Source organism: Anabrus simplex, chromosome 1, assembly GCF_040414725.1.
Source record: "Anabrus simplex isolate iqAnaSimp1 chromosome 1, ASM4041472v1, whole genome shotgun sequence".
In the NCBI taxonomy this organism is placed as follows: Eukaryota; Metazoa; Arthropoda; class Insecta; order Orthoptera; family Tettigoniidae; genus Anabrus; species Anabrus simplex.
This window is the reverse complement of record NC_090265.1, coordinates 770,879,550-770,895,916: the sequence shown is the minus strand read 5'-3', so window position 1 is coordinate 770,895,916 and position 16,367 is coordinate 770,879,550. Positions and strand designations below refer to the sequence as shown.

The following is a 16,367-nucleotide window of genomic DNA, read 5'->3' as shown; positions in this document are numbered from 1 at the left end:
TGTGAGCGACTGCAGGGGGACTTTGCTGTAAGGTTGACAGCAGGCAATGGTATGAATGCGAATGAGATGAAACATCAAGTTGTAAGTTTCACTGAGAGGAAAAGTCCTCTCAATTTTAATTACTGCTAGCTATAGGCCTATTATCCGGTGCTGCTCGGACACTTTATTGATTGTTTACTTGTTTTCCCTGTTAATTATGTCTGAAGCCAATTTTTGTAGATTTTGTTATTGCAACATTGACTGAGGGGTGCACACACATAAATCCATAATTTGGGCCATTTTGGACTTTGTTCATCTCACCCCTCATGCCAGTAGGGGCTGAACTTGGACTTAAAACGTCATGCGGAGTGTCACTGTTCATCTCTGTGACCCCAAAACCTATGGATTCAACACTATTTACAGTTATTTTTATATTCTACCCACTCCCCACCTCCACCCCTAGGGATGGCTTACACCCACAGTGCTTTTTTCTGGACAGTCATATGTGTAGCAGATTCTCTTCTTGGCCTAACCTACATTTACGCACGTGCCTACTTCGAAAACCAGGCCTGTATTCTATTTGAGCTGACATTGCCATGGTTATGGATGGTCATTTCTTCATCCAGTTCCTATAGTGGGGTAGTGTGATGCCAATATCCCCATAATGGTTGGTTTTAGTCCCTTAAAGCATGGTTTTTGGGACCCATTACTGAGTTTTGTTCTTTGCGTCGTGAGGCTTAAAATGAGCTTTGTCTCATCCTTGTGCGACAAAGTCAATATTTCGCCTATATTACCCTATGTTAATTTGTAAAATGGCCTACATCTATGGAATGGATAGGGCTGTTAAAATTTCTTGTAGATGGGGTTACCCGTAGGGTCCTAAAAGGTAAGTGTAAAAAGAATTTGGTTCAGATTGGTGGAATGGTATGGATTTGTATAAGGAACAGACAGACAGACAGACAGACAGACAGACAGACAGACAGACAGACAGACAGACAGACAGACAGACAGACAGACAGACAGACAGACAGACATTCTTCTTTATATAATATATAGATATTGATGGGGTGAATTTGACTCATGGGGAACACTGTACCTAGGTGTTATTTTAAGGAATAATCTTCATTGAGGTAATCATATTAATGAGATTGTTAAGAAAGGTTACAGATCTCTTCAAATAGTTGTGAGAGTATGTAAGGGTTGTAGTAAGGATGTAAGGGAGAGGGCACGTACATTTCTAGTAAGAATGCAATTAGAGTATGGTTCCAGTGTATGGAACTTACACCAGGAATGCTTGATACGAGAACTGGAAAAGATTTAAAGTAAAGCAGCACGATTTGTTCTGGGAGATTTCTATCAAAGGAGTAGTGTTACGAAAAAGTTGCCAACTTTGGACTGGGAAGAGTTTGGAGTAAGGAGACAAGATGCTTGACTATGGGGTATGTTCTGAGCTGTCAGTGTGGAGAGGGTGCATGGAGTGACATCAGTAGACAAATAAGTTTGAGTGGAGCTTTTAAAAGTAGAAATATGATAATATGAAAATAAAGTTGGATTTCATGAGGATAAAATAGAACAAATATTTATTTATAGGATGAAGACTAAGGGAATGAAATACATTATTGAGAGAAATGTTTGATAAGTTTCCAAGTTCTTTGTAAAAGTTTAAGAAAACGCTAAGTAAACAATTGATACAGAATCTGCCACCCAGGCAATAGCCCTAAATGCAGATCAATGTTTTCTCCAGGTTCCCCGGTTTTCCCTATAATTGTTTATTCCAGCAACACTCTCCAATATAATTTCATTTCATCCGTCGGTCATTAATCTTTGCCCAGAGGAGTGCCGCTAGATGGAAACTTCATTCCATCCCTGACCCAGTCGAATGACTGGAAACGGGCTGGGACATTTTTCATTTCTAACCACCGTTTCTAACCTGCGACATGTTAGACCTGTACCAGTAGCAATGCCATAACTGCTACCATCTGAAGTATGGCGTCTCGATGGACAGGCTCCTCTAGTTTGGGGAACAGGCCTGATGACAGTCCTAAGTGCAAATGATTGATTGATTGATTGATTGATTGATTGATTGATTGATTGATTGATTGATTGATTGATTGATTGATTGATTGATTGATTGATTGATTGATTGATTGATTGATTGATTGATTTTAATTCCATTGTGCAACCATAACCCATGTCTTACGAGTTGAAGGGGCCTGATAGAAATTAAGAGCTAAGAAAGGACTGGACCTTATGTACAACGAGTACAGGAGCTTTTACAGCTAAAGCTCTAGGGAATTACTTCATGCTCTCACTTATAAATTGTTGAATAGAATTTTTTGTAAAAGATGTAGTGAATTTTTAGACACCTTGTATTCTACATTTAAATGAATCATTTTCATTCGTTCAACTGTATTGTCTGTAACCTGTGGGGTGCTGTTTATTTACCCATGTCCCAGAGGTTTATATCTTACCTTGAGCTGAACCAGATGAGTATCAACAAACTTGCTATTCTTAGAGCCTTATAAAAACAGTCATTAGTCAGTAGATAACATCCTTGTTGACATTTCAGCCAAGGTATTCCTGAATGTAAAATACACTTTGTTATCACAACAGTAATGCAGGGCTTAGCTGTGTGCGTCATGAATTTTATGATGTGACCGTGGACTGTTCTATTTGGCATTGTAATGTATCTCTTTATGTGAGCAAGTTCAGTGTTTTATTCCTCTTCTCTTACAAGGTAGGTTACTACAGACACTTGTGCTGCACTTCTTTACTGTGTGCTTACTGGAGTTCACTGGAGTGGTAGCCAGGTGCAAGGAAAGTATGTGGATAGTTTGGGTTTTTAATAATGGTAGTGAACAAATTTAACAAGTAAAATAGTCACTTGGTCATTTTGAAGAACATGAATAAATGAATTAATTAATAGAATGCTCTTCTCTCCTAACCACCAATAATGGTGATTATAAATAACAAGTTGGGGAGCCACACAAATTTATAGACAACAAAAAAGTTCTTGAGTCTGGGACATATATAAGGGGAGGTGTGGTGGCAGTGGAGGAGGCAGAACACAAAATTGAACAAAATAGCTACAATATGGTAAGATTTATATGCTCTCTGAGTGAATCTCGACAGAGTAGTAAAACTTGACACTTTATCAACTTAGGTGCAGTAATAATAGTTTTTCAAGATTTTAATTCAGTACTATACAATAAAACTTTCTCCCAAGTAACAATTACACATGTATCTACTGTATATATTAAGAGTTTGCCAAAAACAGCTTTGGCAAACCCGTCTGTCCATTTTACTGGACTAATTTGCTTCATTTTTGATTTACCCTATACGGAATTACCTGTCAGTGAATTATGAGACATTGATAGGTCATTAAGTTCAGCCAACTTTGAGTAATCATAAATTCAAATCATTAAACAATCACTCTAGTAATTGCAGGTGAAGGCTTACTCTAACCCGCAATACATTCTGTATTTAGCAGGTTGATAAGCGACTAACATTTTCATTGTTGTTGTTGTTGTTGTTTGTCCAACCCTTGTCCCGTTTCTCTACGGGGTTGGGTGCGAGGTGAGGTGAGATGAATCTGTTATGGCAGGATTTTATGACTGGATGCCCTTCCTGACATCAACGTCATGAGAGGAGTTAATGAGTTGAAATGAATGACGTGATATATGATACTAGGAAGGGAGAGGGTGAAACCCAGTGCTGACACATAGCCTACTCCTGTTGAATAGCACCAAGGGGTCCGCTCGAGGCTTAACATCCCATCTGACAGATGAATCACTATCAACAGCATCATATGCCCTCACACCATATGAGCACTGAAGAGAGGTTTGGAATTTAATCTAGGCTTTTGGCATGGAATCTAGTGATTAGAAATTATGTACCACCACCTCCCCTACCCTTCCAGCCAACATTCTGACAGTGAAAATTGTTTTGACCAATGGGACTTGAACCGGCTAATCTCGGTGTCAGACCGTTTAGACTTTGACACCTTAATGATCATGGCCACCAGACGGGCTCGACTAAAACTTTAATTAATATTCTGATATATGTGATTTTCATTGCTTGCAGCCATGTTTGATTACTACCTGCCAATTCAGAGAGTATACAATTCCTCTGATGATGGAAGAATACTATTCCCTGTTAAATAACTCTTTGATTCTCTTACCTTTCCCAGCTTCCAAATATATTCAACTTATGGCAGAACATTCCGAATACCTTACATGCTGCTATGAGAAAAAATCTAAGTAAAAGCAGACCCCATCATGACATACACCTTAGACATTATCTCAGAACACGTATGGAAGAATAACGTAGCTGCATTGCATTAGAAAGAGTGAAGGCCATGTATCTTAAAAAAGTTTGCTGCCTGGCAAGAAATGCTCCTCTGAGACTAACCTATGAGCTCAGAAGACAACCATTCTATATAGAACTGCAGTTAAAAATACCATTGCCTTCTACAACATAATACCAAGAACTGCAGGATAAACAAGCAAATGTATAGATAGATTTTTACCAAACAAACGAACTGATGACGTCTGAATTGATGAATTCTGACTACGAACTGTGGCATACCATAACTCGGTTCTTATTAAATGTTCATAAAATCTTTGAAAAGGGCAGGCAAAACAATATGACTACACAGGCATATCAAGAAGAGTTATAACAGAGCATCAAGGGCCCTCTAGTTACTATTAAATAGACGTTTGGCATGATTATACAATGACGATTTAGTATTTTACTACAAAGAGAGAACTGAACAGACACACTGAGTGAGATTGCCAGACTGATGCATGCGCGCGGCAAGTGAGTGAATCATACCTCATTGTCCATGACCCCTCCTACCCTTCCTCACAGCAAATGCTACTGTAGAAGTGCAATTACTATCTGATGGTAGAAACCTGCATGAAGCCCTGAGCTTGGAGGGGAATGTAGAGGAAGGAAGGAAGGAAGGAAGGTAGTGGATGAGCTGTTGGGAGCTAACGTAGTCACCAGGAGCCTATGTGAGCACTTTGGTAGCATCGAGTGAAGTGGACGTTTCTCTCCCCTGTCATGCTGCAGCACAGTGCCCAGCCACCGGATATTAATCGCGCTTCTACACACTGCTGTACGAGTCTCCACCACTTGCTGTGGCTCTGTACGAACTGGTTAGCTGCATCAGTTAGCACATTTTGTGCAAATTTTTAAAAATTTAAGTAAATTAAAGGAAGAAATCAGTGGGTGATAAGACAACAGGTTTGTGTACATTTGTTTGTAATTCCTACTTTTAGGTGGCTAAAATGCAATAAAAATTAAGTTTTTCCTTCAAAATGGGGGGGAGGAGGGCTGTCACTGCTAATTATGGAAGACCACCAACTGGGGAGAGATTGTTCATTTATTGTAATCATTCCAGATGTATGCAGTTAATTTTGTTATTAAAAACAAGTAAAACGTTACATCACAGAATTTCTGTAAAAATGTCCTATAAATCCTTCATGAAAATATCTTTAATAATTAGACAAACTTAGACTTTCATGATAATTCTTAGCAATGTGAATGTAATCTGTTTCCACCACCCTTAAAATTTCTTTCCCCACACTGCTGTGATAATATTACAGAGTTTGCATTTCTCATTGGATAAATAAAAAAATAAAATTTTCCAATCCCTAATCCCTCTTCCTATACTGTAAATGAATATTTGCTCCAATCAGTCTTCTTGAATTCCAACTTCATCTTGATACTATGATCCTTCCTACCTTGAAAAGCTCCACTCATGCTTTTATATCTACTAATGTCACTCCATAACATCTCTCCGCTAACAGCTGGGAACATTCCGCTTAATCAAGTAGTTCATCCCCTTACTCCCATGTCTTCCCAGCCCAAAGTTCCCAACATTCTAGTAACCCTACACGTTGTTCGTAAATCACAGACAACAAATTGTTCTTATTTTTAGCAATCACCTTCCTCCCCAGTCAGTGGCTACATGTATGCCATACAATAACCTGTATTTCAAGGCCAAATTCAATTTGAACTGAACACTATTAAATATTGTACATCCCTGGAAGCAGGCCTTTTTCATAGCTAACCGACCAAATTCATGCAGAAGAATTTTCATTTTTAACGGTGTAATAAAGGCATTTTTCTCAACTCTGTCGTCTACAAAGAGAGTTGTAAAGTAAATCGGCAAAGAATGAATTTTATTTTAATGGACAGTGCGTCAAACATATTCATTTATCAATTTAACTTCCGGAGTTCAGCTTCGTACTTTTCAGAGTTCAAATGCTACGAGTATGTATCTCCTCATTCACGATCTACATGGCAGTTGCTTAATATCCCTTCCCTTGTTACAGATTTTGAGATACTCAGAGTTGTTGGAATTTTGTTGTGCTGGAATTCGTTAACAAAATAGAATTGTCTCATTTACGCCATCAATCTCAGTTAGAATCAACTTGCTATCTTGGGAACACGAGAACAACAAAGCCAACATTCTTAAATTCAAATAGTGAATTTTGGCATCTTGAATTTTAACCCTAGAATGCTTACCTCTTTTACACATCCATAAAAGCTTACCAGCCGGACTGGGTTGCTCAGAAGGTTGAGGCGCTGGTCTTCTGACCCTAACTTGGCAGATTCGATCCTGGCTCAGTTCAATGGTATTTGAAGGTACTAAATACGTCAGCCTCATGTCGGTAGATTTAATGGCATGTAAAAGAACTCCTGCAGGCCTAAATTCTGACACCTCTGCATCTCGAAAAACTGTAGTTATAATACCAATATAAATGGTCCGTTATTGGACATTATAAATTTTCCAGCTAACTCACTCTTGGTTGCCAGCATTTCGCCCTCGTGTGCTAGGGTGGGCTCATCAGTTGGTACCTAGCACACCTACCAATACGCTGGCTAGTGCATACCGTGGAGGCCACTGCGTAGGCTAACTGAAGCCACCGGCAGTGCCAATGCACTAAGAGACTTTGTCCCATCATCAAAAAATGATGCCTGCTTGGCCATGAAACGATGTAGATGTTGATTCCCATAGGGAATCTGAAATATTTGTCCTGAATGAGTAAATTTATAATACCAATATAAATGGTCCGTTATTGGACATTATAAATTTTCCAGCTAACTCACTCTTGGTTGCCAGCGTTTTGCCCTTGTGTGCTAGGGTGGGCTCATCAGTTGGTACCTAGCACACCTACCAATACGCTGGCTAGTGCATACCGTGGAGGCCACTGCGTAGGCTAACTGAAGCCACCGGCAGTGCCAATGCACTAAGTTAGTGGGATGTAAAGAAAAAAGATTATTATTATTATTATTATTATTATTTTTTTTTTTTTGAAAGCTTGGGTGGAATTGTGTGTTTGCTGACATATGTAACAGTTAAATAGAGGGAATGCACAAACTTTGTACATATTTTGAAGTTAATACAAATTCACAAATGTATTTTAGACAACAGGATATATTGATGAGCCAGTTTTTTTATTAAAATTGAAATAGCAAAATAACGAGCACAAAAATGTTTGTGTTCAAACCTTGATGATTGCTTCTCAAAATATAAGTTTTGTAAATAATGACATTACCGAGCGAGTTGGCTGTGATGTTAGGGGCGCATAGCTGCAGCTTGCATTCAGAAGATACTGGGTTTGAACCCCACTGTCAGCCGCCCTGAAGATGGTTTTCCATGGTTTTCCATTTTCACACAAGGCAAATGCTGGGGATGTACCTTAATTAAGACCACGGCTGCTTCCTTCCACTTCCTATCCCTTTCCTATCCCATCATCGCCACAAGACCCATCTGTATTGGTGCAATGAAAAACTAATTGTCAAAAAGAAATAATGACATTGTACAAATATTTGTGGAAGAAATCAGTAGAAATGTATTTTGAATGACTAAAGACTTAAATCATAGTCAATAAAGTGTTATGGTTCATTTGTTTATGTTAGACTGCCACATAAGTAACACAATCAGTGTTTATAGTAGGAGTAGGTAGAATAGGTAGGGTAGGAGACAAATTATGGCCATTTACGCCTTTTACAGTGACTCCAGGGTGTGGTTTACCATCAGGGCTACGATTTTGATGATGTGCCTTTAAATTGGTTCAAAACAGACATTGCTGAGTTATACAGAATTCCTCATCTCACATTGTAGAAATGCTATTTATATTAGGTCATTCGTCATTTTTTGCCATTTTGCATTTTTAGGTCATTTTTAAAAATTGTATATCATTATTTGGTAATTTTATGGAATTTATTAGGCTACTTCATACTGTTGAGTCATTTTCTTAAATGTTTGAGGATTTAAAAGCATTTATGCATGTGGTATTGGATATTATCACAACTTTAACTGAGGACGAATACAGAGACTTGAGAATCCTGGCAATGCTTTGTCAATCTTGGGACAAAAGAAACTTTGTTCACCACTTGATTCTTGGAAAATGTCCACATTCCAGGAGAGGCACCTCCAATTGGAGAAGTCTTCCTCGTGAACAGTCAAGATTTTCTTCTGAAGATGTGGAGCAAAGTTTTCGTGATATAGAAAAAGTCCAAAAAAATGATTATCATCACTACAACATAAATATAGGCGATACCAACTCGATTAACAAATCAATTATAACATTTTATTTTAAATTTATGACATTTTTTAAGTTTTTGGATAATTGTACTGGAATTTTGCCATCATTTTATAAATCATTTCTTTAACATTTTTAGATCATAAAAGTCCTGGCCCTGGTCATCGTCATAATCGGAGTGCTTTGACACACTGACTTCAGGCAGATAAATGGAATCAATCTCAATTTTGTCTTCTCTCATTTTCATCACCACTTTCTTCATCCAGAATGGTGCTAACCCCATCAGTAAAGTTCTTATCACTCAGTCTATATGTCATTGCTATCAAGGTTGCTAACAAACACGTACTGAACAAAATCCTATACTCTTGAATGTTTAATGGGTTCGCTGACCACACCTACACACTCCTCACTGCAACTATACTCGATGTACGCCAGCTGAACATGGCTGGTATTTTTCACCTCACCTTTGTCAGAGATTACTGTGCAGCAGAGGACGACCACGCTGCAGAAACAAATAGTAAAGGGTGGAGTGACGCACCACCCTGGTAAATATTCTGGGGTTAGTAATGCAACTAAGTAAAATACATAGTGTAGCTGTCAATAGATAGTGGATAAGTATGGGAAAAGATAATGATACTCCTTTTCTGCTTCTGATGTTCTTAACCCTTCACATTTTATGTCTGTACACGGACTGAAAATATGGCAAATTAAAATTCATCCAGAATTATCAAACACTAGCTATAAACATCCATATGTACTGTATGTAATATTAATTCATTATCCAGAATATTGGATGAACTCCAATGCAGAGGTCCGTACGATGATATCAAATTTTTGTGCGACAGCATGTTAGCACAAAATAAGTTATAAGAGTTATTTGGCAAATAAGTTATTATGTGAATCAAAGCTCTTATATCAGATAGTGTTGGAGATGAGCAGTCATTGATTCTACATGTTCTGGATGGAGGTGTTGGTGTTGTTTCCATTTGTTTCCCTGATTTACAGTTTTCTGGCGAATTATGTCAAAATCATAGTATTAAAAAAAGATGAAAAGTGCTCTGTAGGCTCAGTCACCATGTCAAAAATTGAATGTCAAATTGGTCCTTGATTAATATTATTTATTGGAATGGTCCTTGAAGGTCCTGGGTTTAAGTTACTCACGTCAATCCTTTCATCACTTGTTACATTCTCTGGGGCACTTAAGGCGCTCTTACACTGAGAAGACTCGCTAGCTGAATTTCCATCTTCAGACACTTCAAATGAAAACTTACTTTCACCTACACCTGCAGAGTCTGAAACTGAAGCAATCTATTGCTTACTGACTCTCTTCTTACTAACCATGTCACAAAACAGCTATGTAAATCGCAAGAAGCCAGTCTCAAAACTCGCGATGCATGCTTGACTGAACACAATAGCCTCTCAGAGTTTGTAAAAAGATAGCAGGGAGATAATGCAACTCCATTCTAGGATTCTCCTTTCAGCCAGACCTATAAGTGTCGTTTACTACCATCTGTTGAGTTTTTTGATTGCTATGTCTGCTGGTGATGCTGGATCTCTGACCATTTAATATATTAAATTCCACTCTCTAAGAGTTAATCTTCTGCTACCTGTAGAGATGTTCATCTTTTCCTTCTTCCTGTGTTTATATGCTTTCCTTTTATACTGAACATTTCAGATCAAGACTAAATAGCCGTCAAGATGTGCCCTCAATGAGCATTGATGCCTCCTCTCCTGATCTTAATACGGAACATCAGAATCATTGGTGGGTTGAAGAGAAATGGATGTAGAAGAACTGGGATATCAAGATGGCAGTGAACGAAGATGTGACAATTGCACTTGTGTGTTCTCAGTTCATCCCTTCTTTCTACACTGACTTGATGTATATTTATGCTGTTATTTGTTCCTATCTTTCTGCATATGACTTGTCAAACTGTTTCAGAATGCCGGACTGGAGAAGTTCGAGTCACTCAGGGACATAATCTTCCTGCGCGATATGTGATCCATACTGTTGGGCCTAAGTACAACATCAAATACCAGTCCGCTGCTGAAAACACGCTTCACTTTTGTTATAGGTAAGGGAACAAAACAGGTAATTACTTCTCTGTAGAGTCAGAGTTAACTCTTCTTACCTTGAATTTCTCGAGCCATAATTTTTCTCTTCTAACTCTGTAATCTCCTGAGTAAGAAGAAAATGGTAGAGAGACGGTGAACACTCATTCCAAGTTCACAACTTGTATAAGTTGGAACTGATAGCCTTAAACACTTTCCATCTGAAGTACCTGCCCGCTTTCATTTACCAGTCACTGTAAAGCCTTTTATCATAATTTCTCCATATCTTGGTGCAGCTGGGTCTGGTAGATATTTAACTTCCTTCTCTGGATTAGTTGTTACAATGGTGCTGTCTAAAGGAGAATGTTATATCTAAGGTGACTCCTAGATATGTAGGGAATCTATTCACCATAATCATCATTTCCAGCTGTTGGTCAGGTCTGCTTTAGGGAATCTATTATGCTTCAGTATTCATTTCCAATGTACACCTGCAACAATGTAATCCAAAAATTATGTAGAACAACTTGGGGTTCAATGGCAACTTTACTTTGATGCACAGCTTTGGGACTTGAGTTTTCAACTGCTGAGTACTGTGCTACTGTTTGGTTGAATAGCCCTCACACCAACCTCATAGATACACAGCTCAACACCATGATGCATCTCATCACTGGAACAATAACGTCTACACCCACATGCTGTCTACCTATTCTCAGCCATAACTCCCCACCAGATCTTTGACATAAAAATGCTCTCCTCAGAGAGTTCAAGAAAGTAATGAATAACCCCCAGTTACCAATACATGGCGATATCACTGATGTCCATCTGAATCATCTAAGGTCTTGAAATCCACCAATAAGAACTGAAATAGAATTGAAGAATATCATCTTCAATATAACTAAAGAACTCTGCCACAAATTCGTTCATCATTGTCACTTGGATTTCGCTTCCTCATAAAACCTGGTCTGCTCTTAACAGGATACGAATGGGCCATGGTAACTGGGCATATTTCCACTACAAATAGAAAAGAATTGCTAAACCTAACTGCAACTGAGGTGCCTCTAGCAGATCCCCCCCTACGGCACTTAATGCCCTTGAAAGGGCCTTGGCCTGCCCAGCGACCGTTGCTCAGTCGAAGGCTGCAGATTACGAGGTCAGCACGACGCATCCTCTCGGTCGTTATTCTGGGCTTTCGAGACCAGGGCCGTCATCTCTCAAACCAGCCCTCAGGTCGAGAGAAAAATCCCTGACCTGGCCGGGAATCAAACCCGGGGCCTCTGGGCGAGAGGCAGGCACGCTACCCTTACACCACGGGGCCGGCTCCTCTAGCAGACCATCAAAGATATTATCACTGAGTGTCCAAACAGAAAGTACAGTGGTGACATCAGTGATTTTGCTTGTTCATTTCTGGAGACAATAATTAGTTATATAAACAACCTGGACTTAAAGATATAGTTCACTTTCCAAAATCACGTATGTATTGAATCTGTAAAACCATACAATAAATAAATAAATAAATAAATAAATGAATGAATGAATGAATGAATGAATGAATAAATAAATATTATACATGGTACAGTATTTCTCTCAAATCTGTGTTGGAGGTTCTGTTGCAAATTTAAGTCGCATTGTACTTACTTTCACAAAAGTATCTTACATTGAACTTGTATTTCTACAATGTGAGTCATGTGTCTCAGCTATTACTTGAGTAACATCTTCATTATACTAGCAGTGACTTTTGAGGAAAATCATCATCATCATCTATGGATCTTTCCTGCTGGCTGGTCAAAACTTACGTGAGCATTATACCTCAATGTGTTCCTGCCTTTGTAAACTTCTTCTGTCTCTTCCAATATCTCTCTTTTGCTAGATCTTCTTGAATTTGGTCCTAACCTGTCCTTCTTGGGTGTCCAACTAGTTTTTTTCCAGGCACCACCCCCTCTAAGTATTCCCTGAAAATCCATGTCTCCAGGATTCACTTTACATGGGCAAACCATTATAGTCGTGTAACTCTCTGCCTCTATCAGTTGTTGAGTTTACCTGCATGTCTACATGTCTCATTCTTTCCCTTCTTGTCTTGTGCATAACTGATCTTAGAAACTTCATTTCAGACATGGTTGCTAAGTTGTGCTTAATATTAAAACAACCATCATCAGGAATAGCATCACTGCTGAGGAACTGGCATGTGTGTACATGAACCTGTTAAGACATGCACAACATTTATACAGACACTTTTATTACTCATTTCATTGTGTCACTTATGAAGACACTTATGTAGGTTATGTAGGTTTTAAAATTAAATGACCAGGCGAGTTGGCCATCCGGTTAGAGGCGCACGGTTGTGAGCTTACATCCAGGAGATAGTGGGTTTGAATCCCACTGTTGGCAGCCCTGAAGATGGTTATCCGTGGTTTCCTATTTTCACACCAGGCAAATGCTGGGGCTGTACCTTAATTAAGGCCATGGCCACTTCCTTCCAAATCCTAGGTCTTTCCTATCCCATTGTCGCCGTAAGACCTATCTGTTTCGGTGAGATGTAAAGCCACTAGCAAAAAAAATAAAAAAATATGTGAGATGAGATGGACTCGTTATTCATGCTGGATGATGTTCTTCAACCTCTTGAAGTTAATAAAGTTGTCCTAAGTGGTCTTGTATAGCTTTTCCAGGAACTGTAGTAAAGATGTTCTCAAGCAAGCGGAGCAAGTCCAGTGCCATCTTCTGTGGGTAAAGGGTTTAGGCCTTGAGTTTGATGGCTCTTAGCTTTGGTGGAACTGAAGAAAGTTTTTGTATTTTATGCTCTCAGCTAGATTCTTCGTTTCAAGTGACTCATCTGTTGATCGCAGTAACATTTTTTAATTATTTAACGTACTCGAAGATGCAACACTCCTGCCCCACGATTTGTGTATTCCGTCACTCACAACATTGTAAATGGAATGAAATACTGAATGAATGAAACAATATTCCCAATGGTTTGATTACAGTAGATGTTCAGTTTGCATCTTCCTAGTTAGATGCACAGTTCACAACGGTGTAGTTAGTGACCTCTGGACTCTGTTCAGGATGTGTGGTGGGTCATGAACAACCTGGAAAGCTGCCTCTATTCTTGGTACAAGTTCATGTTCTCTTTATGCGGGGTTTGCAATAGTATTCAATTTGTGCAGAACACACTGTTCACTACCTATTGGAGTTGGGAAGTGATTATGTAAAACGAATGAGAAACTTGTGCATTCGCACACAGCATATAGCAGCTGGCATAGCAAATACGGCGAATTTGTCAGTTTGAATCGTGCGCCTGGAAGTAACAAAGCCACCTCATTTTCTCTGCCAATATGATTGCACCATTGTTCTTAACATAACACAAAGAGCATCCCTAATTTTTTTTTTTTTGTCAGTATATTTATGCTACATCATGTAAATAGGTGCAATTAAAGCTAAGTGACTCTACTAGAAGATGTCTTACATCATGTTTAGCAAACTCTGTGGTGTGTATTGATACACATACATCTGAGGTAGGCACACATACCAGATGACTTCACAAGAATTGACTTATATTTACCAGTGTCAGTAGGTAAGGTTCAAGTGAAGGAACATAAACCTCTTTTCTCCTTTAGAGGTCATTTAAAAACATTACAATTAAAATCAAGAATTTTTCAACTTTTTGTGATACTTTTGTCCAGTGTCTGTTATCTGCCCACATTCTCATCTCTTCTATTATCCTTCTTCAGTTTCCTCTGTATTCCTCTGCTATTAACATTGTGTCTTGTTCTATCCTCAAACATCTTTCTTGGTATTTGTCTTCATTCACTTCCCTCAAGTGTCTATACTATTGTAAGATTGTTCTGTTTGTAATGCATTCCTCTTTCAATCTTCTTCCTCGCGTCTTACCCTAAAAGCGTGTTTCTTTACAACATACATGCTATTCTGTTTCTGAGATGATGTACAGTTATCCATCCAGCATTTTAGTGGGTCTTCTGGTACCTGGCTTCCTGTTTAGTCCTGTTGTTGCCTCCTACTTTCATTACTCCTATCACTGTACACAGTGGGTGTTTTGTATTTTTCTACTCCAAATGAAGCAGTTTACATACTGAAAAAATTATCCTGTTTCCATCTACAATAATTAAAGGAAGACAAAAAAGGAGACAATCATGATCATGTGCAGAACAGATCCTGAACCTCAAAACTATCCTCACAAGAATATGAACTCTTCACCCTTTCTGGCAATTTTTGTTGACTTCCAGAAAGCTTATGATTCCACAGAGACACAATCTCTTTCAGACCCTTGCTGAATTGAGGTTAGATAATAAGACCCTGAATCTCATAAATGCTACTTTGACAAACACCAAGTCAAAGGTAAATTTCAGAGGGAACTATCCAAAAGCTTTGTTATCAGAACACGCATTAGGTAAGGGGATGGTTTATCCTGTATTCCTTCAACTACATGCTAGAGAGTGCCTTTCGTCAATGGACAAAAACTCTACCAGACAACTCGGGGTTGACAATTGGTTTCAAGAAAGACAAGTTAGACATCAATTGCCTGGCAGATGACCTCACACTCCTAGCATCAAGTATGGAGGAAGCTACACACCAAATCTCCTCCCTCAGTCAAATAGCAGCTAGAGTGGAGTTAAGGATTGCCATTAACAAAATGGAGTTCATTACTAACATCTGAGATGTACCCAACTCAGTCCCATATGGGGATACAGTGATCAAGAAGACTAACTCCTACAGATATCTTGGAGAATGGATAACTTTGAATGTTAGTGAGGATCTAGCCATGAAAGCCAGGTGTATCAAACTGGAGATAGGTTTCCATCTCTGTAAGAATGTTTACAAGTCCAAATCCCTTTCCTTTCACCTCAAACTTTGACACTATGAAACTGTAGTACGACCTTCCATACTGTGTGCCTTAGAATGCTTGAACATGGTCAAAAAGAGACAACTCAGGAATTCAGAACTGAAAGAACGAAAGATCCTGAGAAAAATCATGGGCGTCATTAAAGAAGGAGGTGAATACAGAATAAGGCATAATAACAAGCTTAACCAACATTTAGAGAGTATAACATCAGCCATGAGAAGAAGGAGACATCTTCTACAGTCACATAGTAAGAATGGACAACAAGAGACTGACCTCAAGAATGGACAATAAGAGACTGACCTCAAGAATCTTCAACACCCTTTCTAGAGGGAAGGGGACAAATGCTAAATGGATGAAACTGGTTTGAAAAGACCTAGAATTTTAAAAAGTTGACCCCAAAGATATATTCAACAGGGATAAATTTAGAATGCTGATCAGAACATCCGACACTCTAACGTCACTGACAGCTAAAACACTGCATCCTGGAGTGGGAGTGAAGTGGACTTAGGGAAAGGAAAGCAACACACAGCGCAAAGATGAAGGAATACTGGGCAAAGAAGAAAGCTCGCCAGAGTTGGTCCAAGGGACCTCAACGAAACAAGCTTAAAAGGAAGAGAGAGAGTGGGAGGGAGAGAGCGTGTGTGCAAGATTCTCTGCCAAATCTATGGCAAGCAGGGATCTGAAATTTTTGACATAGGAGTATTCTTAGATGAATTTTTATACAGGTAAAGATCTGGTTTTCACAATGACATGACAAATATAGGATATCTGAAAGCATAACAAATGCTTATTTTCTCTGAATCTACCATAGATAGCATCTGAAAATGTTCTTGTGTACTGAAATATGGTCATTGAGAAGACGTAAAAGGCGAGGAAAATGTATAAATAATGGCAGAGAAATAAATAAGGTGATTCCTAATGCATGTTAA

General features: G+C 38.8%; 1 protein-coding gene across 3 annotated transcripts in view; it reads left to right on the top strand.

Moving 5' to 3' along the window:
* Gdap2 (ganglioside induced differentiation associated protein 2) overlaps positions 1–16,367 on the top strand; it is a 1,140,014-nt gene that overhangs the window by 860,637 nt on the left and 263,010 nt on the right. For all 3 annotated transcript variants that reach the window (XM_068225213.1, XM_068225211.1, XM_068225212.1), the window contains one exon: positions 10,477–10,609. In XM_068225213.1, coding sequence (XP_068081314.1) covers positions 10,477–10,609 — 133 coding nt within the window. The remainder of the gene's footprint in view (positions 1–10,476; positions 10,610–16,367) is intronic.